The sequence below is a fragment of the Equus caballus genome, chromosome 1 (assembly GCF_041296265.1).
Source record: "Equus caballus isolate H_3958 breed thoroughbred chromosome 1, TB-T2T, whole genome shotgun sequence".
NCBI lineage: Eukaryota > Metazoa > Chordata > Mammalia > Perissodactyla > Equidae > Equus > Equus caballus.
This window is the reverse complement of record NC_091684.1, coordinates 37353028-37380415: the sequence shown is the minus strand read 5'-3', so window position 1 is coordinate 37380415 and position 27388 is coordinate 37353028. Positions and strand designations below refer to the sequence as shown.

Sequence of the window (27388 nt, the reverse complement as noted above, 5' to 3'; positions counted from 1 at the left end):
CTCAATTTTGGTTTATCTGATGTTTTTTCCTGGTGAAATTCAGGTCATACATTTTTGACAGTAATAACACAAAAGCGATAGTGTCCTTCTCAGTGCATCATTTCAGAAGGAACATGATGTGGAACACGATGTGTCCCATTGTGGTAATGTTAACTTTGATCACTTGGTTAAGGTAGTGTCTGCTAGATTTCTCCACTGCAAAGCTACCATTTTCCCTTTTAACTTAAATGTCATTGGGAAGATACTTTCTATGTGAATATCCTCTTTCTCAACATACTGTCACACATGAATTTTAGCATCCATTAATGATTCTTGCATCAATTATTCCTGTGGTGTTTCCAAATGGTGATTTGCTATTTTCATCAACATTTCTACATTAGCTGGAATGCTACTTTTAGGAAGAGTTTTTCCTTCTCCCCTGATTCACTCACTCACTTTTTATCAGTATAGACTCATGGACTCATTTTATGCTATGGGTTGTAATTCATTACTATTATGATTTATTTTCTTATTCAAAATGTCCCTGATTTGGCTAGTGGAGTCCCTTCAAGTTGACTCCTAGATCCTTTTGACACAGACCTATCATTTTTTGAACACATCCTACTTCCTGGCACTGCAGATTCATGTGCTTTTCTTGTCCTAGTCTGGAATTAGCAATTTCTCCAAAGAGCCTTGGTTCCCTTTACTGGAGATAGCATTAAGTATACTCATTGGTTTAGTGGTGTCATTGCCTTGGGCCCTCTCAGCAGATAAATCTAAAAAGTATATGTATGTACACATCTGTGTGTTTATCTATATATCTATATCTATAAAATCATGACTTTGTATTGATACCTCCAATTCTAATCAAACACCATAGGGTTCGTTCTAACCTTATATTTGCTTACAACAGCTAGATGTTCAACAAATATTTGCTAAATGATTACAGGTCACACTTTCCAGTCAGATGTTTCTTTCTGCTTTTCCATAATAAGCAAAACAACATAATATTTTGATTTTTAAAAAATTTTTAATCATCCTTCACTTGCAACAAGGATTTTTTTTTCTTTTTCTTTTTTTAAAGATTGTCACCTGAGCTAACAAATGTTGCCAATATTTTTTTTTTCCTGCTTTTTCTCCCCAAATTCCCCCAGTACACAGTTGTATATTTTAGTTGTGAGTCCTTCTAGTAGTGGCATATGGGATGCCGCCTCAGTGTGGCCTGATGAGTGGTGCCATGTCTGCACCCAGGATCTGAACCGATGAAACCCTGGGTCGCCAAAGCAGAGCACGCGAACTTAACCACTCAGCCATGGGGCCGGCCCCTTTCTTTTTAAACTTAGTTAAAAAAATTTTTAACTATAAAATACATACTCGTGGTGAAAAATGAAAAGTGTCTCTTTTTAAAAATTTACTAAATATTTACTGAACACTTGTTATGGGCCAGGCTCTGTGCCAAGCACTGGGGATAGAATAATGAACAAAACAGGTACAGTCCTGTCCCTGCCTTCATGTTCCCCCTTTCTCCAAAATTGCTAAGTTCATGCTTTCTGCTGGCTTGTTCTCACCAGAATTTAAACAGGCCATAGAAGGATTTTAAGCAGATAACATAATCAGTTCTATATTTCTTAAAAGCTCATTCTACTGGGGAGTCAAAAGATGAAAGAGCAGACTGGAGAGGCCAATTATCAAATCAGTTGAAGGGGGTGAAAGCAAATGTGGGGAGACCAATTAAGAGACTGGTAAGTAGTAAGAGATTACAGTCAACTGGACTAGGGTGAAGGCAAGGAGAATGGAAACAAATAAATGGGGCTGAGAGATATTTAGGAGATAAATGGACCCTACTTGGTGACTGACTGAAGGGCAAGGATGTGAGGTAAGGAAGAAGGATGACTCAAGGAGGATTCCTGGGTTTCTGGAAATGTGTACATATATATTGACTCAGATTTCCATATATTGTAAATATATGATAATATGTCTCTCCCATTAAATTGCAAACAGTCTGATGACAAGAATGGCGTACAGTGTATTATTCACATCTTTGTATCCCTAATATCTCCTACAGTGTCTGTTACATAGTTGGAGCTCAAGAAATGATGTTGAATAAATGATTGAATGGTGATCTTCCTCAGACTTACCAACTTGAGATTTCAGCTGTAAGGTCTCAAATTAGACATAATTCCCTCATAAAGGCCTAAAACTCCCTAAGTAGAAGAAAACTACTTATGTTGAATATCTATTCTCCTAAAAGGGTGTATCCTGGTCTATTAGTTTATTATGTACACTTTCTCTTCTATCATTAATTCCTCTTACCCAAGACTTGATACCCAGAAGCTATAAAATAGAGGTAAACACTTGACTATAACAATGAAATTTTATTTCACACCTATCAGATTGCCAAAAATTAATGCCTATTAATTGCCTATCCCTGACAAGAGATGAGAGTAAGGGGAGGCCTCTGTTTGCTCACCTCTCAATAAAGGGCTTTGGGGATTAGGTGAGGTGTTTCTAACTTCAAGAAGACATTCAGTAAAGGTTGACATTCTGTCTTTCTTTTTACATATCCATATACCCCTCCTTCAAGACCCAATTCAAACCACTCCAATATGCAGCAACTTCTTTGCCCTTCTCTAAGTTTCTGAGGTATTTATCTGTAAAATTCTTCAAAAATTAAGCATGAGTAGTCCTGTCACTGCTTTTGTAATAAGTCACTTTCTTTTTTACTTTTATTTAACTATTCACATACTCATATACTGTTCTCCAGTGAAGTCAAATATACTTGGATTCAAAGGTCAGCTATGCCACTTATTTGGTATTACTTCAACTTCCTAATATTCAATGTTCTCATCTTTGAAATGGGAGACATAGACATCTATCTGATAAGGTGGTTGTTAGGATTTAAGGTGGGTAAAGGGCCCAGCACATGCCACATATTTGGTGTTCAATAAGTAAATGTCAACAAGTGCCCACTGACGGCAGTTGTCAGATATTTTTCAAATTTCCATCCCTTCCCAAATACAGCACCCTACAGAGTGGCTCACACATGGCTACTGCTAGATATTTTATTTATTTATATTCCACCTTTTCCAAAAAGGATCTAAAACAGCTAGATGTTCAACAAATCTTTGTTAAATGATTACAGGTCACACTTTCCAGTCAGATGTCTTTTCTGTTTTTTCATTATAAGCAAAACAATACAATATTGTGACTTTTTCAAAGCTTTTAATCATTCTTCCCTCGCACTAGGGATTTTTTCTTTTTTCTTTTTAAATTTAATTTTAAGAAATTAACTATAGGGGCCGGCCCTGTGGCCGAATGGTTAAGTTCGTGCACTCCGCCGCAGCAGCCCAGGGTTTCACCGGTTCAAATCCTGGGCGTGGACATGGCACCGCTCATCAGGCCACGCTGAGGCGGCGTCCCACATGCCACAACTAGAACGACCCACAACTAAAAATACACAACTATGTACCGGGGGGCTTTGGGAGAAAAAGGAAAAAAAAAATTAACTATAAAATACACACTTGTCGTGAAAAATGAAAACACCATAAGGGAATAAAATGAAAAGTAGTCTCCTTGTCTCTTATTCAGTCTCACCATCCAGAGGTAATATTTTCTAAAAAGCAATTTCCTATGTGTCATTCTAGAAATCTCCTTATATACACATGCTAAGTTAGAAAAACAAAGTAAATGGGATAATACTATAGATACTGTCTACTCCCTGATTTTTTCACTTAACACATAGGTAGTATTTATTGGTTTTGGTGTTTGGCAACTATTTTACCTTCTTTATGTTATTTCTTAAAGACTTGCCCTAACTTAGTATCATAAGAATATAAGCTCCATGAGGGTGTTTTTGTCTCTTTTGCTCTACTCTATCCCCAGCACCTAAAGAGTACCTGGAACATAAGTATATGATCAATAAGTGTTTACTAATGAATGTACTTCCTTCCTTTTGAGGAATTGTCTCCATTCAAGGTATACTGCCCTCCCTTAGCCAAGCAGCAAGGAAGATTGATTAGAAGTTCCCTCCTTAGATTTTGAACTGTGAGCAGAATAAAAACAGTTGGAGTTCATTCATTCTAGCGCTGAACCCACATGAGAGCATGGAATGTTCCTGCTACCAAGATTCTCTGGGGTGGCTGCTACTTGACTGTTCCCAGCCTGGTTCTCCTGCCTTACTTTCAATCGTATGAGCTCACTCATATCCTTCCAATGAACTTCCTTCTGCTTAAGCTGGCTCAGGGTTTCTCAACCTCAGCACTATTGACATTTTTGGCTACATAATTCTCTGTTGTGAAGGGCTATTCTACACATTACAGTGTATTTAGCAGCATCCCCGGTCTCTACCTACCAGATGCCAGTAGCATCCCCTAGAGTAACAATCAAAAACATCTCCAGAAATCAACAAGGAAATAATAGAATTAAATGAAAAATTAGACCAGATGGACTTAATAGATATATATAGAACACTTCATCCAAAAACAGCAGGTTAAACATTCTTCTCAAGTGCACATGGAACATTCTCAAGGATTGACCATATTTTGGGAACCAAAGCAAACATCAATAAATACAAGAGAGTTGAAATAATATCAAGCATCTTTTCTGATCACAATGCTATTAAACTAGAAATCAACTACAAGAAAAAAGCAGAGAAAGGTGCAAAAATGTGGAGACTAAACAACACGCTTCTCAACAAACAATGGATCATTGAAGAAATTAAAGAAGAAATCAAATTTTATCTGGAGACTAATGAAAATGAGAACACGACACACCAAACCATTTGGGATGCAGCAAAAGCAGTCCTAGGAGGGAAATTCATCGCAATACAGGCTCACCTCACTAAACAAGAAAAAGCTCACGTAAGCAACCTCAAACGACACCTAACAGAACTAGAAAAAGAAGAACAAACAAAGCCCAGAGTCAGTAGAAGGAGGGAAATAATAAAAATAAGAGCAGAAATAAACGATATTGAAACAAAAAAGACAATAGAAAGGATCAATGAAACAAAGAGTTGGTTCTTCGAAAGAATTAACAAAATTGACAAACCCCTAGCCAGACTCACCAAGAAAAGAAGAGAGAAATCGCAAATTAATAAAATTAGGAATGACAGAGGAGAAATCACAACAGATACCAATGAAATACAAGAGATCATAAGAGAATACTATGAAAAACTATATGCCAACAAATTCAACAACCTGGAAGAAATGGACAAATTCCTAGACTCCTACAATCTCCCCAAACTGAATCAGGAAGAAATGGAGAATCTGAATAGGCCAATCACAAGTAAGGAAGTAGAAACGGTAATCAAAAACCTCCCCAAAAATAAGAGTCCAGGACCAGACGGCTTCTCTGGAGAATTCTACCAAACATTCAAAGAAGACTTAATACCTATTCTCCTCAAACTGTTCCAGAAAATTGAGAAAGATGGAGAACTCCCTAACACATTCTATGAAGCCAACATCACTCTGATCCCCAAACCTGACAACGACAACACAAAGAAGGAGAACTAGAGGCTGATATCACTGATGAACATAGATGCAAAAATCCTCAACAAAATTTTGGCAAACCGAATACAGCAATACATCAAAAAGATTATACACCATGATCAAGTGGGATTTATACCAGGGACACAGGGATGGTCCAACATCCGCAAGTCAATCAACGTGATATACTACATCAACAAAATGAAAAACAAAAACCACATGATCATCTCAATAGATGCAGAGAAAGCATTCGACAAGATCCAACACCCATTTATGATAAAAACCCTCAGTAAAATGGGTATAGAAGGAAAGTACCTCAACATAATAAAGGCCATATATGACAGACCCACAGCCAACATCATACTCAATGGACAAAAACTGAAAGCCATCCCTCTGAGGACAGGAACAAGACAAGGGTGCCCACTTTCACCACTCCTATTCAACATAGTACTGGAGGTGCTGGCCAGAGCAATTCGGCAGGAAAAAGAAAGAAAAGGAATCCAAATAGGTAACGAAGAAGTAAAACTCTCGTTGTTTGCAGACGACATGATCTTATATATAGAAAACCCCAAAGAATCCACAGAAAAACTATTAGAAATAATCAACAACTACAGCAAAGTAGCAGGGTATAAAATTAACGTGCATAAATCAGTAGCATTTCTATACACTAACAATGAACTAACAGAAAAAGAACTCAAGAACTCAATCCCATTCACAATCGCAATGAAAAGAATAAAATACCTTGGGATAAACTTAACCAAGGAAGTGAAGGATCTATACAATGAAAACTACAAGACTTTCTTGAAAGAAATTGACGATGACATAAAGAGATGGAAAGACATTCCTTGCACATGGATTGGAAGAATAAACATAGTTAAAATGTCCATACTACCTAAAGCAATATACAGATTCAATGCTATCCCAATCAGAATCCCAAGAACATTCTTCACAGAAATTGAACAAAGAATCCTGAAATTCATATGGGGCAACAAAAGACTGCGAATTGCTAAAGCAATCCTGAGCAAGAAAAACAAAGCTGGCGGAATCACAATCCCCGATTTCAAAACATACTACAAAGCTACAGTGATCAAAACAGCATGGTACTGGTACAAAAACAGGTCCACAGATCAATGGAACAGAATTGAAAGCCCAGAGATAAAACCACACATCTATGGACAGCTAATCTTCGACAAAGGAGCAGAGGGCCTACAATGGAGAAAAGAAAGTCTCTTCAACAAATGGTGCTGGGAAAACTGGACAGCCACATGCAAAAGATTGAAAATTGACCATTCTTTTTCACCACACACCAAAATAAACTCAAAATGGATCAAAGACCTAAAGATTAGGCCTGAGACAATAAGTCTTTTGGAAGAGAATATAGGCAGTACACTCTTTGACATCAGTTTCAAAAGAATCTTTTTGGACACTGTAACTCCTCAGTTGAGGGAAACAATAGAAAGAACAAACAAATGGGACTTCATCAGACTAAAGAGCTTCTTCAAGGCAAGGGAAAACAGGATTGAAACAAAAAAACAGCTCACTAATTGGGAAAAAATATTTACAAGCCACTTATCCGACAAAGGGTTAATCTCCATAATATACAAAGAACTCACACTGCTTAACAACAAAAAAACAAACAACCCAATCAAAAAACGGGCAGAGGACATGAACAGACATTTCTCAAAAGAAGATATGAATATGGCCAATAGACACATGAAAAGATGTTCATCATCGCTAATCATCAGGGAAATGAAAATCAAAACTACACTAAGATATCACCTTACACCCGTTAGATTGGCAAAAACATCCAAAACCAAGAGCGACAAATGTTGGAGAGGTTGTGGAGAAAAAGGAACCCTCATACACTGTTGGTGGGAATGCAAACTGATACAGCCACTATGGAAAACAGTATGGAGATTTCTCAAAAAGTTAAAAATAGAAATACCCTATGACCCAGCCATCCCATTACTGGGTATCTATCCTAAGAACCTGAAATCAGAAATCTCAAGAGTCCGTTGCACCCCTATGTTCATCGCAGCATTATTTACAATAGCCAAGACGTGGAACCAGCCTACATGCCCAGAAACTGATGATTGGATAAAGAAGATGTGGTATATATACACAATGGAATACTACTCAGCCATAAAAAAAGACAAAATCGGCCCATTCACAACAACGTGGATGGACCTCGAGGGTATTATGTTAAGCGAAATAAGCCAGTCAGAGACAGACGAACTCTATATGACTCCATTCATAGGTGGAAATTAGCATATTGATAAGGAGATCTGATCGGTGGTTACCAGGGAAAAGGGGGGGTGAGAGGAGGGCACAGAGGGGGAAGTGGTGTATCCACAACATGACTAACAAAAATGTACAACTGAAATCTCACAAGGTTGTAATCTATCATAACATTAATAAAAAAAAAAAAAAAAAACATCTCCAGACATTAACAAATGTCCCCTAGCAGGGCTGAATTAGCTAGAGCTGATTTCTATGGAACAAAAAAATCCTAACTTATGACTACTATATCTTCAGCAATTTTTCATTATGGCCTATATAGAAATATCTTATTTGTTTCAATAGCTCAGCTATATAGTATTGTGCTATATGGATATGTCATAAGTTATTAAATCAGTCTACTAATCATGTATTTAAAGGTTTTATCTGGTGTTATTTTAAATAACAGCTTTGTGGTGATATAATTTGAACACCATATGTGTAATTCATCCATTTAAAGTGTATAATTCAGTGGCTTTTAGTACATTCACTGAGTTGTGCAAGTACTACAATCAATTTTAGAATATTTTCATCACCTCAGAAAGAAAGCCCTGTACACTTTAGTTGTCACCTCCCCTCTCAAAACTTCATCTTCCAGTCCTACGCAACCACTAATTTACTTTCTGTCTCTGTGGACTTACCTATTTTTACCTACTACATTTCATATAAATGGAATGATAGAATATGCGCTCTTTAGACTGGTTTATTTCACTTAGCACAATGTTTTCAAAATTCATTCATGTTGTAGCATGTGTCAGTACTTCATTCCTTTTTATTGTTGAATAATATTCCATTGTACGGACGTACCACATTGTATCTATCTATTCAACAGCTGATGAAAATTGGGTTGCTCTACTTTTTTTTTCTGCTTTTTCTCCCCAAGCCCCCCCCAGTACACAGTTGTATATTTTAGCTGTGAGTCCTTCTAGTTGCAGCATGTGGGACGCCACCTTAGCATGGCCTGACAAGCGGTGCCATGTCCACACCCAGGATCTGAACCAGCAAAACCCTGGGCTGCCGAAGGGAAGCGCAATAATTCAACCACTCCGCCACGGGGCCGGCCCCGCCACTTTCTGACTATTATGAATAATGCTGCTATGAACATTCATGTACAAGTTTTTGTGTAGACATATATTTTCATTTCTCTTGGGTATATATCTGGGAGTAGAATTGCTGGGTCATACGGAAACTTTATGTTTAACATTTTCAGGAAGAGCCAGACTGTTTTTCCAAAGTGGCCACACCATTTTACCTTCCTGACAACGGTGTACTAGAGTTCTGATTTCTTGACATTCTCACCAACATTTGTTATTATTCATCTTTTTGTTATAGCCATCCTAGTGAGAGTAAAGTAGTATCACATTGTGGTTTTGATTGCATTTCCCTGATGGCTAACATTGAGCATCTCTTCATGTGCTTACTGCCCATTTGTATACCTTTGGAGAAACGTCTATTCAGATCTTTTGTCCATTTTTTAATTGGGTTATTTGCCTATTATGTATTGAGTTGTAATAAATCTTCATATATTCCAGATACAAGTCCCTTTTCAGATATATTATTTCCAAAAATTTTCTCCCATTCTATGGGATGTCTTTTCGCTTTCTTAACAGGATCCTTTGCAGCAAAAAAGTTTAAAATTTTGATTGTCAGTCTTTCAGGTAAAAATAGTGTGCCATAAGCAGCCAGTTCAGTTTGCATCTCAATCATGTAAGAGTTTTTCCCTGAGACAACTATCATACTTTGGATGCAGCAGAAGCATACATGTTTCCTTTTCATCACACAGAATGTTAAAAACATGTGTATCCAAGGGTCAAGATTTAACAAAATGAATATTTTTTACTGCCTAATCAAGGACATTCTTAAGTGAACTTTTGTTTTGTTTTTACTGCATGTGCATAGTGGTGAAGAATATATAAAATTAGTACAGTTTGGTGCTAATGCCTGTAATGGTGCTAAGGTACAAGTAGTTTCATCTACCATTGCTTGTGCCATCAGTGTAAATGTCAATGCAGTGAAAAAAGCAAATAATGTTTTAGTAGTTTTATGAAAATAGTTTCGACCTCACACACCCCCTGAAAGGAAGGTTCTCAGGGAGCCCTACGGATCTGCTAGATCACACTTTGAGAACTGTTGCTCTGTGACATTCATGTTTGTTTAAAACGGAAAATAATTCTTCATATATAGATTTTCTCATAAAATTGATACTCCAGGAACAAGATACAAGAAGGGAAATGTAGTGTGTGATCCTGTGACTTTTGCCTACCCTTGATACAACATGGCATATCTCAGGAACACATAACCCACAGAGAGGAATTTAAGCAAGAATAATAAAAAGTAATGGGTCTTCCACTATATTTATGAGGAAGAGGAGAAGGCAAATTGATGGATGATGATTTTTTGTAAAATTATTTACCCTCTGTAAATATCTACTCCATTAGAGTGGATATAAGCTGTTAGGATTCTATTCTCAGAGTAGCAAATGAACATACATAGACAGGTTTTAGACTGTCCTCTATAAGTGGCCAGTGAAGCCTCTTTCCAGAATTCAGAAAAAGTCAATTCAAAGTAATTCTGTAGATGCTAAGCCAGTAAAATGTATTCTGGGGACCAAAGTCTCCTGTAAAAGTCCTTTAGAGAGGCCCCAGGACATTATCTAGTTGAGAACTACTTAGCCTATCTAAGGATTTTCAAGAATTTATAGCCACGTTAAAGCAAACTTTTGAAAATAGTTTCAGACCCCAGCCAAGTTACTGAGACCTAGCCCAGTCCCAACTTGTCTTTGTTTCCAATCCACCCTGCACACCACTGCAAGGTTAATCCCTCTAAATCACTCTCATCTCTACTCAAGAACTTTCAGTAACAATTAAGAGCTAACACCAGGGGCTGGCCCCATGGCCGAGTGGTTAAGTTCGTGTGCTCCGCTGCAGGCGGCCCAGTGTTTCGTTGGTTCGAATCCTAGGCACCGACATGGCACTGCTCATCAAACCACGCTGAGGCAGCGTCCCACATGCCACAACTAGAAGGACCCACAACGAAGAATATACAACTATGTACCGGGGGGCTTTGGGGAGAAAAAGGAAACAAATAAAATCTTAAAAAAAAAAAAAGAGCTAACACCAATGGAGCTCTCTAATCTTCTCATTTAATCCTCCCAGTAACCCAGTAAGGTAGGTCCTATAATTCTGCCCCTGGAAATGAGGAAACTTTGGCTTAAAGAGATTCAATAACCTACCCAAAGTTGCTGAGCTTCTGAGTAGCAATGCTAAGACTCAAACCCAGGCTTGAGTCGAAGCTCTCAAACACTGCAGTATTTCTGCAGAGATATCATTGGTCTAATAATCACTTAAGAAACTTCTTAAAAAAAAAAAACAAAAAACAGCTAATTGGGCACAACTTCTAGGCACATGGATCAGAATTTCCAGGGCAATTCTCTGATTCATAGGAACCACTACAAGTTAACTTCCCATTTTCTACAGAAGGGAGTCGAGTTCTTCTGTCTAAACTCCTCCCAGCAGGATTCCAGGATAAGGGCAAAATTTCTTAAACTGGCCTACAAAGTTCTTCAGTCTGTCACTTGATCGACCTTTTTGGTCTCATCTTGGCCCAAGTTCCCTCTTTGTTTCAGTTTCTCCTATTCATCTCAGGGCCTTCCTTCACAGGGTATTTGCATATGGTCGTCTTTGGCCTGAGATGTTCTTCCCTCCTCCCTTTATCTAGCTAACTCCTGCTCATTTTCAGGCCTCAGCACAATAGACATTTCTTGAGAGAAATTTCCTGACCTCCCCGTCTAGGTCAAATCCCTAGTTATAATCTCTCATAACACTATTTGCATTTAAGTAGCACATTTGCAATTTATATGATTATCTCTCCTTCCCACTATAAACTGCAAATTCTACAAACGTAGAGACTGTGCTTGTTTTTGCTCATTATTGCATCCCCAATGCCTAGCTTCATGCCTGTCACACAAATAATGCCTGTTCAATAAATGTTTGTGAAAGAAGTCATAGATTTCCAGGCCTTTTAATTATTCCCTACTTAACCAGCCAACCATATTTTTTTCACTTTTACTCAGCAGAAACCTACAGTTCGTTACAGAGGTTAACTCCTCTTTCTACCTCTTTTCATCCTTATCCAGACTCAAGATTCTTTTCCACCTCTTCACCTAGACAATTTCTCCTACTGCTACACGATAGAACCTAAATTTCCCTTGTTTCACAAAGCTCTCTCTAAAACACCAGCCCATAATAGTCTCCTCTAAATTTCTATATCACTTTGTATTTCTGTGCCATTCATTTGGCACTTCATCACATGCTGCCTTGTATCATTATGTTGTATTTCATATGTGAGGGCCTTGTCATAATTTTTAAGATATAAGCATCATTAGGTAGTTTGTATGTTCTTAAAGGGTAGTTATAGTTTAATTCGCTCCTGGTATACCCAGGCACATCATAAGTCCTCTGGAAATATCTGCTGAATGAATGAATGAAAAACTTTCTGTAGCCAGCAATGTGGATTCAGCCTGCAATTTATTACCAAATTTGGCAACTAATAATTCTCCCTGGAGGGCACCTGAATATTTTATACTATTTCTCTATGGAATACTTCCAGGGCCCCTTTAGGCAGACATTCAAAACAAATGTGATGGAAGAACATTAAAGCAATCTACTATTTAAATTTCATAACATATTTAGAGCAGTTCCATACTCAGGCATTTCTAAATTCATTACAAAATTATTAATATAGTTCATAACTCTTTAGGATAACTCTACATTGTCAATCCTTGCTCTTGTCCTATGAAGTTGAAAGAATCTTTAAATATTTTCAGTAGATTAATTTCTATTTCAAAATATATCACTGAAGAAAATATTTTTTTGGCTGTAATCATGTTGTTACTCTCCTGACTAAAAATCGTTTACATAAACCTTTAACTCTATGTAAAATGCAGGAGTGCATTTCAACTTTTTTTTTTGGTCAGAGTAAGATGTAAGTAATTAAGACTTTTTTCCTTCAAAAACATAGAGTAAATTATAATTCCAATTATTCTGAGTCTTATTTGAGAATGCAAGAGCAGAGGAAAACAAAGTTGACACACAATACTGAAATTCAGGCTATATGTGTCATCCACTTCAAAGGCAAGGAATTAATTTATTTTATGAGTTTTATCAATCATGATTTTTGCCCATACAACTTAAATATATAAAAAATTAAAGTTTGATAATAAAGAATTATTTGTTATCTGTTTCTCTTTAGATGTCCTTATGAACATTTTATACGGACCTAATTACTTCTTTTAACAGCTTTATTGAGATATAATTTACAAACCATAAAATTCACTTGTGTACAATACAATTTTGTTTTTAGTGTATTTATAGAGCTATGCCACCATCACCAGAATCTAATTTTGTTTTATCTTATTTCTTAAATTGAGATATAATTCACACAGCGTAACTATCACCACTCTAATCCTGGAACATTTTCATCACCCCAAAAAGAAATCCCATACCCATTAGCAGTCTCTCCCCACTTCTCCCCAACTCCTCCAGCCCTAGGCATCACTAATCTACTTTCTGTCTCTATGAATTTGTTTATTCTTAACATTTAATATAAATGGAATCATACAATATGTGGTTTTGGTGACTGGCTCCTTTCACTTAGCATGTTTTCAAGATTCATCCACGTCACATATATCAGAATTTCATTCTTCGTTATCACCTAATAATATTCCACTGTATGGATATATCACCTTTGGTTTATCCATTCATCAGTTGATGGATATTTCGGCTGTTTACACTTTTTAGCTATTAGGAATAATGCTAAGAACATTTGCACACAAGTCTTTGTATAGACATATGTTTTTATTCCTCTTGGGTAGATACCAAAGAGTGGAAATACTAGGTCAGGTACTAATCACTCTTAAGACGAATAACAGATTTGTTTTTTTCTATTTCAAAGGGTTTTTGACACAGCCAGGAAACAGACTTTTCATGAAAATGCTAACATAAAAATTTTTTTTTTAATAATAAGGTAAATCTGCAAGCAGCTTTGCTATCAACAGAACTGTATCATATTACTTGCCAATTTTTGGTTCAAACAGAAATTCTAAGATGAGGTGAGAACTCCATTAGTGTAAATCATAAAACTAAATGGAGTTTGCACTAGCCTATTTAATCAATATGCTAGGATCATATTTTATTTTTTGAGCTGGGTGTATATATCCATCTCATTATGGCTGACAATTGCTTAAGCGATAAATACAAGTAAGGCAAGGCTCACCCAGTAGGAGGAGCAATAAATAGGAATTTTAAATATCAAAGGTTCTGATTAAATTAAGAACTTATTTCTCTCCTCTAGCAGGGGCCTGTTTTTCATTTCATGAGAAAAAGGTAAAACATTAATTATAATTAGTCATGTAAATTTCCCAAGCCTTTCATAAAAGCATCTTTCAGAAATTGGAGGCCAGATAAACTTCTGGTCACATGTTATTTTTGCTTTTCTTCCCTGGCAATGTATACTCTAGTTCAAATATATTCAGGAAGCAAACTTTAAACAGACAATTAAGGGCTGATTGTAAAATTCTACATAAAAAAAGAGCTTAAAAGACATTTTAATTTAAAGAAAAATCAACCCTCTTGCAGTAGAAATTAGGCATAATTAAGGGAAAACTACCAGATGTCCTACCAATCACAGCACTAGAGAACGCCACAGGTCGTCCAAAAGACGCATTCGTTTTAGCCAACAGCTCTTTCCTCCCGCCAAAGCTGTCCCTAGAGCGTCAGAGAATAATCCTAGGAATGACTGATGATTTTTCCCTTTTGATCCCCTCGTCCCCCCGCCACACACACACATCCACCTGCTTGGAGGTGTCAAGGCGACTAGAAATGGTTAACAGCGATCAGCAGCAGAGAGAGAAACAAACACCCCTGACAACCCACAGCTGAGTAAGCAAGAGCTGTTTATTCACGAACATGTTCCATTTGGAGACTGTTGGCGAGCCCTTGAAAGCCCAGGCACATTTTAGAAGGTTCCTAGAGAGGGAGAGAATAATCTTTTCTCTCCCCACCCCACCCCCTACCCCGCAAACACACACTGAGAAGCTCGGGTGGGAAGGCAGCCCCTGCCCACCCGCCCCTCAGGAAAAACCTCACGCACCAGAGCATCCGACCCCGTGCGGGGGTTGTGTAACTCCCCAAAATGGGCTCAGACGCGGCAGAGGCTGGCCCCAGCGCCGAGGGCTTCAGAAGGCGCTTCTGCCACCTCCGCCCCCGCCACGGCCCGTCCCGACGCCGCGGCCGGGGCTAGGGACCCTGAGGAGAAATGGCCCTTTAGCCCCCTCCCCTCACCTGGCTCGGTCCCACCTGAGGGTAAGAGCCGAGGAGAAAAGAAACAAGCAGAGAGGGCTGACCTTGTTGCTACTGACAGTGGAGCGGCACATCCTGCTGCTTCCTGGAAGGCGGCCCAAAGGACATTTTTCCCCCTGGAGGAAGGAAACCGGAGGGCGCCGGCCGGGCGGCGGCTGGCGCGGCGGCGGTGGTCCGGGAGGGCTGTGCAGCCTCTAGCGGAGACGGTCCGAGGACTACATCTCCCATGCTGCTCTGGGCCGCCTTGCGTCGTGACCCCGGCGCGCACGGAGGCGGTGACTCTTACCTCACAGAGGTAGCTCCTCCGCCGGCAGCAACTCGGCGCCCGCGGTCCATGGACCGGAACCCCGGGCCGACGTGCAGGAACCCGGGCCGCGATCGCCGCCTCCCCGTCCCAGGCTCCTCCTCCTTGCTCCCCTCCGCCTCCTCCGGACGGCCGCAGGCCGCGCACCGCCACCGCCGGGCTCGCGGAGCCGCCCCGGGAGGCTGGGTGGTCGGCTCGCGGCTGCCGCCGGACTGAGGCCTACTTCGCCGCCTCTCAGTGCTATTGTCCCTGGGCCCGGCCCTGACCGGGTCCGCTGGGGAGGCGAGTGCGCCGGCTCCGCGGAAGATGCCGGACCAAGCTCTACAGCAGATGTTGGACAGGTACAGGCAGCTTTGGGGGAGAACGCGAGTCGGGGATCCTCGCTCCGGTCCTGCCCGTGCCCGGCCTCGAGGCTCCTCGGCAGCGGAGCCCGGCGTGCCGGGAGGAGTTCCACGGCCTGGGGCTCGTGTGAGGGGCAGAAAGTTTGGATTCCGTACTTGGGGGGAGGACGGAGTGGGCGTCCTGGGTGCGTAGACTTAAAGCGAAACTTAGTTAAGGAGCGGCGTCTAGTTTTGTTGGAACGCCCTTTTGAAGTGAGAAGGGTTTGTGTTAACCCACAGAATTAGTTTGTTTTTTTCGTACCCTCCTTCTCCCCTCCCCCCAACTATGTTGTAACGTGTTTGTCAGCGATCTCACTGGCAAGAAGAACCAGATTATCTTTCAGGGGAATGATCCCCCTACAATTTTAAGACTCTTTCCAAAAACCAAGGATAAGCATTCTTTTGGAAAACCGGATGGGCTGACTTCATTCCTCCTTACCCCCATCCCATCCCCACCCCTAAACTGTAAGGTCAAGAGTATCCGCAAGGGAGCATTAAGCGTCGGACCGGAGTAGGGGTTATGGAAAACAGCCACATGAGTCCAACACTGAACGCTTAGCGTATTTTACGATTCGTTGAGTTCGCTGAGAAAGTTTCATCTTATACTGGGGCCGGTTGCGCATTCCTGGGGGGCTCCAGTCGGTGAAACTTTTTGTGAAATCGGCTGCACCGCCCTCTGCTGTTCAAATTCTAGTCTATGGGTTCTGCCATGAGTTTTTGGAGGCTTAATCCACATTTCCCCCTAGCCACGTCTTAACTTCTGGCATAGCCAATGCCACAGGCTAATACAAAGTGTTTGTGGTTGCTTATAGCTCTCAGTAGACCCCTGCCACCCTGTTCAGCATGTGGGATAGCTCTTTGTACTGAGTAAAGGTCTAGCCATAAGATGTTAGTTGAAAGCATGCCTGAATTGAGATTATACCCGGTTAAACGCTGTTCAGATCTGCCACACCTAGAATACAAATCATCCAAGAGTACATCTTCTCCCAGAGTGACAGACATTTCCTTTGGAGCTTAGAATTTTGAGACATCTAAATTGATAGCAATAATGTTATTGACTTTTTTCAGTTGGGGTGACCCAGTGATTAATCCAGCCCTTGTTTGAGGTCAGCATTCAGGTCAGGTTGTATTGACTACCCTTGTTTGTGTAAGTAGTTTACAAGCTCCTGGAAGGCAGAAATTTACTCATCGTTATTTCTCTTGAATCCCAGAACAGAGCCTGGTACTTGGCAGGTCATCAGTAAATATTTGTTTTATGAAAAAATGCACAAACATTTTTGTCCTTTTCCCCAGTTGTCTAGAGGAAACTGATCATTTACCAGGTTTTTCTTTTGTTATAATTTAGCATGCTAACAAATTGCATTGGACTACTAAAATAGGCCCAGAGGAGACCACCTTCTGCCACTGTCAATTCCAGTCAAATGAGACCTTGTTCTGATGCAGGGTATTGTGTAATTAATTTTTTTTCCTCTGAGGACCTGCTGCTTTCATGTTTATGTATGTGACTTTTAGAAGAGTTTCTGTGTTCAAAAACTGACCTGGCTTTCATATGCTCTTTGGAGATTTCCATAAAAGTAAAAAGCCAAGAAGTGCTAGTGAGGCATTTAAAACTTCTCAACAGAAACTTGGAGATTCTGGCTGCATTTACTGAAGCAGGTGACTACATGGCTTACCCTCATTTTCTGTGCCTTTTTGATGTACTTCAAGGTAGATTCTTAAGATGACATTTAAAGACCTTTATTGTCTAATTCAGTAGTTTGCAACCAGGCTCTGAGTTAGAATCACCTGGGGAGCATTTTAAACTATAGATGAATGCCTGTCTGGCTCTGCCCAAGACCAGTTAGATCACAAATTTCTTGGAGGATGAAGCCTGCGCATCTATATTTTCAAAGCTTTCTAGATGTTTTTGATGTGGTTGAAAACCACTACCCTAACCCATGAGGGATTCTTTCATGATGAGATTGTACAGTTCAATGAGAAAAGCTTGGGCATTAGAGACAGAAATCTCAAAATTCTCGTTTTGCCACTTACTAGCTATGTGACTTTGGACTTAAATTCTGAGGCTGTACATCTTCATTTATGGGAATATCCTGTCACGGTACTGTATCAAATGAGAACACATGTAAGGACTTTATCAAACAGTAAATTGCTATTCAGATGTTAGGTACACAGAAGGTACTTAAGATTCTAGTGTAACCAACCAGTGTGGCAATTTTCCCCCATCTCCTTCATATTTACTAATTATCTTAGTCTGGGCTGGCTGTACATGCAAGTTGAACACAAAGATACTTGATGGGCTCAATTGAGAAACACTGACAGGCCCAACAGACTAAAATATGGTCAGCCTTTTAGGACCCAGAATTCTCGCCATCAATTTGGCTTCCCCCCAGCTTGATGTTGATGTTTGGGTGGCAATTTTTGAGGGACAGAATTTAACTCAGAAACCTACCCATATGTTTATTTCTTCAATGCAGATTTTATCTTGGTGCAGATTAAGGAAATATATATAACACATATTGTTCTTTGCTCCTAGGTTAAAAGTTATGTATTTTATAGTGAATTAATTATTAAACATTTGTATTAATTGAATTTATTTAATAAATATTGGGAGGCTATATGTGCCCAGTACCATTCTAGGACTTTGGGTTATGGTAGTGAACATAACCAAAAATGCTTGTATGGAACTCAAATTCTAGTGAAATTTGTGTTCCATAAACTGTCAAATAGAATGAATAAGTAACTAAATTTAGTTTAGCAATTATTTATCTTGATAAGTTTTATTATTGCAATATTTGTAGGTGGAAAGAGTATATATATGTAGATATGTATTTTGATTGCCTTTCATTTTTGTAAATAATAAGCAACTGTTTTATGTAAATTTATTATTTGAACCTTTTAAATTGCTGTGGGTAAACAATTATTTGAGAGTAGTAGGAAAGGAGATGGTTTTCGAGTGTCATGAATGATTTGGTGTCACGAATCGTTGCCCTGAAATTATAACCATTCATAAACTCACAACCTTTATATCAGGCTCTCTGGACCTTGGTCAGTTTCTCTCTTTTCTTCATTGCCACACGTTTTTAAGAAGTCTGTTATATATTGTTCTATCACCAATTACTTTCCCATTTTCTTTTATATTTCTCTAAATCAGGATTAAATGTATAGAGAATACAAAGAATATTGTAACAAACTGCAGGAATGGACCTCAGGTTTGAACCCTGGGCGTGTTGAGAGATGCTTCTGGAAACGTCACTTTTGTGTATGCCATCTCACAATAAATACTCAGGAATTTTTTGAGGTTGTTTTGCTTCGCTTGTATCCCCAGAACAGTCAGATGGAAGGAAAAGTAGGGAAAATAATCTGCTCCCCACCCTCTCCTGAAGTGGCAAAGTGAATTCGAATTCTCACTCTATGGGGGTGTTATCAACAACAGATGTACATCCCTTTGGAGGGTGTAGAGTATTCTGATAGGAACATGCTATATTGTCTTCTCATTTATATAACCATCTCTTGGTTTCCATTAAAGCAATTTCTCATTCTCTTTGTCAGTTGGCGTCTTTTCCTCAATCACATCACTATTCCATTTTGACAATTACGGACCAATACCTGGAATTAAAAGCTGTTAGCAATTAGTTATATTTGCTTCCATCTGTATGTCAAAAGTGGAAACATTATAGCTAAAGCCCCAGTTCCATCATCTTCTCTCTATCCCCACTCCACTGTCGTAAATGGGTTTGTATTCTTCCAGTCTTCTTCGTTTAATGCTTTTATATATACCATATATAATTTGTAGTTTTGTTTTTGTTTCTAAAATTTAAATATATCAATCTACAATTTGCTTTTTAATACTGTCTTGAATTCTGTGACATATAGCAATTAAAGAGAATATATATTTATAAAATATCCATTGTGTTACCATACCACTCTGTTTTTTCTTAATCCATTCCCCTGTTCATGACATTTAGGTTCTTATTTTCTCTTTATTATCTCTCCTTATAATTTGACTTTCATTCCCCTTTCTTGTCCTTAGCTCTACTAAAGATATGCTGAAGGTCACCAATACTTTTTTTTTTTTGCATTTCTTTTACAATTTTTGTTTTACTGAGGTAACATTGGTTTGTAACATTATATAATTTCAGGTGTACATCATTATATTTCAATTTCTGTGTAGACTACATTGTGTTCACCACCCAAAGACTAATATATGCATTGTCTGTCACCATATACATGTGCCCTGTCACCCCTTTCGCCCTCCTCCCTCCCCACTTCTCCTCTGGTAACCATCAATCTAATCTCTATATCTATGTGTTTGTTTGTTGTTGTTGCTTTTCTCTTCTACTTATGGGTGAGATCATAGGATTCGACTTTCTCCATCTGTCTTTTTTCGCTTAGCAAAATACCCTCAGGATCCATCCATCCTATCAGACATGGCAAGATTTCATCTTTTTTTATAGCTGAATAGTGTTCTACTGTGTATGTATACCACGTCTTCTTTATCCACTCATCCTTTGATGGGCACTTAGGTTGTTTCCAAGTCTTGCTTATTGTGAATAATGCTGCAGTGAGCATAGGGGTGCATATATCTTTATGTGTTAGTTTTTCATGTTCTTACACCCAGCAGTGGAATAGCTGGATCATATGGTAGTTCTGTTAATTTTTTGAGGAATCTCCATACTGTTTTCCATAGCGGTTGCACCAGTTTACATTCCTACCAGCAGTGTATAAGAATTCCCTTCTCTTCACATCCTCTCCAAAATTTCTTTCTTTTTTTTTTTTTAAGATTTTATTTTTTCCTTTCTCTCCCCAAAGCCCCCCCATACATTGTTGTATATTTTCAGTTGTGGGTCCTTCTAGCTGTGGCATGCGGGATGCCGCCACAGCACAGCTTGATGAGCGGTGCCATGTCCGTGCCCAGGATCTGAACCGGTGAAAATCTGGGCCGCTGAAGCAGAGCGTACAAACTTAACCACTCAGCCACGGGGCCAGCCCCTAACATTTGTTATTTCTTGTCTTGTTAATTATAGTCATTCTGACTGGCTTGAGGTGATATCTCATTGTAGTTTTGATTTGCATTTCCCTAATAATTAGTGCTATTGAACATCTTTTCATGTGCCTGTTGGCCATCTGTATATCTTCTTAGGAAAAATGTCTGTTCAGATCTTTTGTCCATTTTTTAGTTGGGTTGTTTGTTTCTTTGTTGTTGAAATATATGAGTTCTTTATATATTTTAGATATTAGTCCCTTATCAGATAAACAGTTTGCAAATATCTTCTCCCAGTTCTTAGGTTGTCTTTTCGTTTTGTTGATGGTTTTCTTTGCTGTGCAGGAGCTTTTTAGTTTGATGTAGTCCCATTTGTTTATTTTTCCTTTTGTTTCCCTTGCCTGGTGAGACATAGTATTCGAAAAGATGCTGCCAAGACCACTGGCAAAGAGCATACTGCCTATGTTTTCTCGTAAAAGTTTTATAACCAATGCTTTCTTAATCAGTAAATGGAATGATGTTTTTGCTTGGTCCTCATGTCCTTGAAATATATGTGATGAAGATTAAACTCATGACTACCACCCCCTAACTTCTTGAAACTATGTTCTATTATATACCCTACTGTTTCTCTATCTTTTGGTTTTTTCACCCTCTTGTGTATCACCTTACCTTTACTCCCTTCAGTCACTTAAGTATGCTTCATTCCTCAGCACTCATCATTCTTCTCTGAAAAGTGCACCCACTTACTATTGCTTTCACCTCTATTTGAGTGACTCTCAGATGTGTTTCTTTATTCCTGACCTCTTTCCCCATTTTAGTGTGTCATTTCTAACTGCCCAGAGGGCATTTCCGTTTGTGTGTACACAGTATTTCTAGCACCTTAACCTATCTAAACTAAACTACTGGTATTTCCCTGGCTTTTACTTATCTTGACTTCCCAATTTTTGGTCTTTGATAGAACCATTCTTCTAATCCACCATCCATAAAATCTACACCTTTTTTTTTGCTTTTTTCTCCTCCAACTCCACTTACTTATCAAATATTGTAGATTATCCTTTCTCTGGCTCCAGTTTTTCTCTTCCAGTTTGACTTACAGAGTGGTGCCAAAATTGACCAAGGCAGAATTATAATCCTGTCATTTCCATGCTTTAAAACCTGTCGCTGTCTGCATAGCTTATAGGATAAAATCTAAACTGTTAAGACCCTAGTGAAAGGATTTAGAACTATTAATATAATCCAGCCCCAGCCTACCTTAACCATACTCTTCTGCATTCCCCTTCATTGTCATGTGAATGTATCCTGCTCTTTCATCTTATTTTTGCTTTGGATGACTTCCTCCCTTTTAACATGTAGCTCTTACCCATCTTTAGAATTTAGCTCAAATATCACCTTGAAACATTGCATAGCTCCTTCAGGCAGAGTAAGGTATTCCTTCCTCTCTTTCCTAAAACTTTTATTCATTCATTACGGTATATTATACTGTATTGTAATTTTTTTAATGTGCCTATCCCATGTCTCCGTGCCTTCCACACACACCCTTTACCACAACCACTGTGTATATTCAACTGGAAGTTCATTGAGAACAGGAACGATTCCCTATCTCATTTCCCAGCAAGGGCCTAGTGCATTGGAGATGCTGTTGAACTGTGTTGTCTTCTTTTTCATTCTTTGTAACATATCAGTGCTTAGAATAATCTTACAGAAGCACCATCTTAAAAATTGTCTCATTTGCTCAAAACCTTCTGTTTTTTTCTTTTCAGTTTTATTGAGGTCATAATGGTTTATAACATTGTGTGATTTCACGTGTACTTTATTATTTATCAGTTTCTGTATAGACTGCATCATGCTCACCACCAATGGTCTAATTTTTATCCGTCACCATATACATGTGCCCCTTTACCCCTTTCTTCCAAGCCCCTCCCTCACTAATCTGTTCTCTTTATCCATGTGTTTCTCTTCTGCATATGAGTAAAATCATGCAGTGTTCGTCTTTCTCTGTCTGGCTTATTTTGCTTAACATAATACCCTCAAGGTCCATCCTTGTTGTGGCAAATAGGATGATTTTGTCTTTTTTTATGGCTGAGTAGTATTCCATTTTATACATATATGTATGTATATATATACCACATCTTCTTTATCCATTCATCAGTTGATGGGCACTTAGGTTGCTTCCATGTCTTGGCTATTGTGAATAATGCTGCAGTGAATATAGGAGTGCGTAAATCTCTTTAAATTAATTGATTTCAAGTTCTTTGGATGAATTCCCAGTAGTGTGATTGCTGAACATATGGTATTTCTATTTTTAATTTTTTGAGAAATCTGCATACTGTTTTCCATAGGGCTGTACCAGTTTGCATTCCCACCAGCAGTGTATGAGGGTTCCCTTTTCTCCATGTCCTCTCCAATATTTGTTATTTTTTGTCTTGGTAGTTATAGCCATTCTGACTGGCTCAAGGTGATATCTCATTGTAGTTTTGATTTGCATTTCCCTAATAATTAGCAATGTTGAACATGTTTTCATGTGCCTGTTGGCCATCTGTATATCTTCTTTGAAAAGACGTTGGTTCATATCCTTGGCCCTTCTTCTTCTTTTTTTTTTTTTTTAGGAAGATTGGCCCTGAGCTAACATCTGTGCCCATCTTCTTCTGTTTTATATGTGGGACACCTGCCATAACACGGCTTGATAAGAAGTGTGTAGGTCCATGCCTGGGATCCAAACTGGCGAACCCCAGGCCACCAAAGGGGAGCATGCAAACTTAACCACTAGGCCACCAGGCAGGCTCCTCCTCTGCCCATTTTTTGATTGGGTTGATTTTTTTGTTGTTGTTGAGTTGTATGAGTTCTTTATGTATTTTGGAAATTGACCCTTGTCGGATATAAGATTTGCAAATATTTTCTCCCAGTTGGTGGGTTGTCTTTTCATTTTGTTCCTGGTTTTCTTTGCCTTGCAGAAGTTCTTTAGTTTGGTGTAGTCCCATTTGTTTATTTTCTCTTTTGTTTCCCATGTCTGAGTAGACATGGCCTTCAAAAAATATGCTGCTAAGACCGATGTCAAAGAGTGTACTGCTTATATTTTCTTCTAGTTTTATCAAAACCTTCTGTATTTTCTTACTGCTTATTAAGCTTAAGTTCAAATTCTTTAGCCTGGCCTTGAAGACCCACAACTATCACATTTATTGTACTCCCTGTTAATATTTAAGACACTGAATACCGTATATGGCTGGTACCCAACTACATTTTTAAAACTTTTCTTCTCTTTAAGAATGAGTACAGTATAAGTACATGTCTTTTGCCCAGGCCAAGCTGATTTGTGCACTGTCCTCTGAACACAAGGTGTTCTTTTCAGCATCATCTTTCAAAATTCTACCCATTCTTCAAGACCCACTTTAGATTCTGCCTCATTTATAAAGCTTTTCTGACCATTTCAGCCTGAAATATTTTTCGCCTCTTCTCTAGATTCATGTAGCAATTCTTTACATACCAAACATGCGTGCCTCCAACTCTTTACATGCTGTAGTTCATAAAATGAGAGATGATAATATTTAGCACCTTGGAGTAGACTAGAAAGGGTTTAGATTTTTGGTGAAAGCTCCTTATGGCTGCTTAAAAGTACCCTATCAGAAATGAAACATGGGCCGGCCCCATGGCCGAGTGGTTAAGTTCGCGCACTCTGCTTCAGCAGCCCAGGGTTTCGATGGTTCGGATTCTGGTTGTGCACATCGCACTGCTCTTAAGGCCACGCTGAGGTGGTGTCCCACATGCTATAACTAGAAGGACCCACAACTAAAATATACAACTATGTACTGGGGGGCTTTGGGGAGAAAAAGCGAAAAAAAGATTGGCAACAGTTGTTAGCTCAGGTGCCAATCTAAAAAAAGAAAAGAAACATAATTTCTTGTACTGGCTATAACTTCCTAAGAAATGGAAAATTTTCTGAGAATACACTGTACAGATGGCAGCATGGTACAGTGTAAAAAGCCAATGTTTCGGAGTTGAGACATCCATGCGTCTCTACTTAACTGAGGACTTGGGCAGATTATTTAATCTCCCTGGGCTTTTGTTTGCGTATTTATTTATGATGGAAATAATTATGCTTGCAGAGTTTATGAAGATTAGAGACAAAGGGCATGACATGAATGTATGCTCAATAAATGATTACGTTCATTGTGGTATGTTTCCCTTCGGCTTTGCCCTTTGATAATGTGTCATGATTGTGGTTATATCTCTTTGATGAATCTAGATACTTTAACTTCCATTCCATTTGGGTGAACAGACATGTAAAGGGATTTTTAGTATTCTTGATGGTATGGTTCCTGTTCAGAATACGTGAGATGTGACACTTTAATCCTGAGACAAAGCAACCAGTGTGCAGTTTCTTCTGTTGTTAAAGGGGGCCTTCCTTGCGTTAACCAGAGTATGGATCTCTAAGCATGTTCTGAGTTAAAGAGTCCTTGTTCTCTTTCCTTAAAACAGTCATGCAAATACATTGTTCAGGCACCATATATAATACAACAGCAGCAATTTAAGGTTTGTTTCATTGCTCTCTCCTGTATCCTGGAATTCTATTCAGCTATGTTCCAGTTTTCCTAAAAGTGACTTAGAAGGCAGGAGCCTATGATTTCCCAGAATTTTCTAAATCCAAGATAAACACCTGCACTTTGAGTCTGCAAAGATAGAATTTACTGTTTTACTAGATAACCATACCTGTGTTGCTTAGATAATTTATGTGCCAGTGAGAAACTATTTTATTGATAAGTAAAGTTTCCTTTCTTTTTTTGCCACACCCTTTTTAAATAATTAATTTAGATAATCATATAAACAGTAGATGAGTCACAAATGAACCCTGTGAAGTGAGGTTATCTTTGTCATGCATCCTCTCCCAACTGGTGTGTAATATCTAGCTTTATCTTAAAACCTTTCTACTCCAACCAGGTTGGTCTTCTCATTGTCCATGTATGCTCATTTCCATCTCTAAGCTTGTTTATGCTGTTTTTCTTACTTCAAATACCCTATTCTTTTCATTCCTCAATCCAATTTGAGTCCTCATCTGTAATTCTCTCCTTTTCATGAAACCTTTGCAGCTGTTTCACCCTGGTTTTCACTGTCATTATCACATTTCTGAATTACTTATGGTCTCTAACATTTTGTTTTTGCACTTAATGTTTTTGTTTTTGAGGAAGGTTAGCCCTGAGCTAACTGCTTCCAGTCCTCCTCTTTTTGCTAAGGAAGACCAGCCCTGAGCTAACATCCATGCCTGTCTTCCTCTACTTTATATGTGGGGTGCCCACCACATATATGGTGGCTTGCCAAGCGGTGCCATGTCCGCACCCGGGATCCGAACCGGCGAACCCTGGGCCGCCAAAGTGGAACGTGCGCACCCAACTGCTGCACCACCAGGCTGGCCCCAACACTTAATGTTTTTTCTGGTAGTTTTTATGTGATCCTTCTGTGCAAATATTTGTTCCTTAAGTAGACTGCAATTTCCTTAAATCTAGTTCCTTGTGGTGTCAAATAATGAATGTACTGAAGTTGATTTAGGAGGAAATCTTAAGTAATCTTACATTTCAGGCAAACTAGCCATGTAGTCCTTGAACTGTTTACAAATTTTACTGTTAGGAAGGATATATAACTGGAAAAAAGTTACAATTTTAAAATCATGTAGAATTAAATGACTGATCTTTTATAAAGAGTGGCATGGTATACATACAGATTAGTGATATTACTAGTATCAGTAAGGCTATACATTTGTTTTAAGGAATGAGTAATATTCTTTAGATTTGTCCAGTTTAGTTCTTTTTTCTTGTCTTCATATTATAATAGTGATTTATTCTTTGATCTCTGAACCAGTCATCATAATTCCCAAATCTCCCTTTACTTTGTAAACTAACATCCCCAACTTGGCTAGTGGGAAGATGTGAAAGTACATAGTGAATGTGTATATCAGCAAAAAGGGGCATTTAGAAAAGCTACTGGAAGGGAAAGAAGGGTAGAAGAAAATGAAGTGAGAGGATTTGAATGAATATCTTAAGCAGTGATAGGGTCCTATTGAAAAATTGGGAGTTGCTTAGGAATCCAGGACTTTTTCCACTGAATACCAGGGTGCCAAGCAGAATTGCTTCATGTGCTAATTTAGGTAAGAAACTGCATCCATAAAATCTAGGCGTAGATGTAAAGTTGACACCATCCTTCTCATCTTTATCAATGCCCTTATTACTAGTGTTCATTTGGTGGTTACATATGTGCCAGACAGTTCTTAAATAGTTTCATGATTACGTGTTTAAATCCTCTGCAATAGGGGATCTTAACATAAAATCTTTTTTACGCCAAGAACTCCTTTAGCAGTCTGGTTAAGCCTATGGGTTTCTTCTCAGAATGTTTTGAAAGAGTAAAAATATATATATATATATAGGATCAGAAGTGAAACCAATTAGGTTGAAATACAACTATCAAAATATTAAAAATCTGGGGCCGGCCCAGTGGCACAGGAGTTAAATTTGCACGTTCTGCTTCGGTGGCCTGGGGTTTGCCGGTTTGGATCCCAGGTACGGACATGGCACTGCTTGGCAAGCCGTGCTGTGGTAGGTGTCCCACATATAAAGTGGAGGAAGATGGGCACGGATGTTAGC

The 27388-nt window shown here is 38.8% G+C and overlaps 2 protein-coding genes across 12 annotated transcripts in view; one reads left to right on the top strand and one right to left on the bottom strand.

The window, feature by feature from the left end:
* The window catches only part of CPEB3 (cytoplasmic polyadenylation element binding protein 3), a 222458-nt gene extending 207049 nt beyond the window's left edge, over nt 1-15409 (bottom strand). For 5 of the 10 annotated variants that reach the window (XM_070262126.1, XM_023642644.2, XM_023642619.2 and 2 more), the window contains exon 1: nt 15142-15283. The gene's annotated coding sequence lies outside the window, so the exon portion shown is untranslated. Of the gene's footprint in view, nt 1-15141 lie in introns of all 10 variants that reach the window. The other 5 variants (XM_023642591.2, XM_023642617.2, XM_023642624.2 and 2 more) reach the window with 5 other exon arrangements.
* The window catches only part of MARCHF5 (membrane associated ring-CH-type finger 5), a 51891-nt gene continuing 39912 nt past the window's right edge, over nt 15410-27388 (top strand). The window contains exon 1 of one of the 2 annotated variants that reach the window (XM_001502623.6): nt 15410-15742. In XM_001502623.6, coding sequence (XP_001502673.1) covers nt 15708-15742 — 35 coding nt within the window. In that variant the 5' untranslated portion in view covers nt 15410-15707. The remainder of the gene's footprint in view (nt 15743-27388) is intronic. The other variant, XM_014733058.3, reaches the window with a different exon arrangement.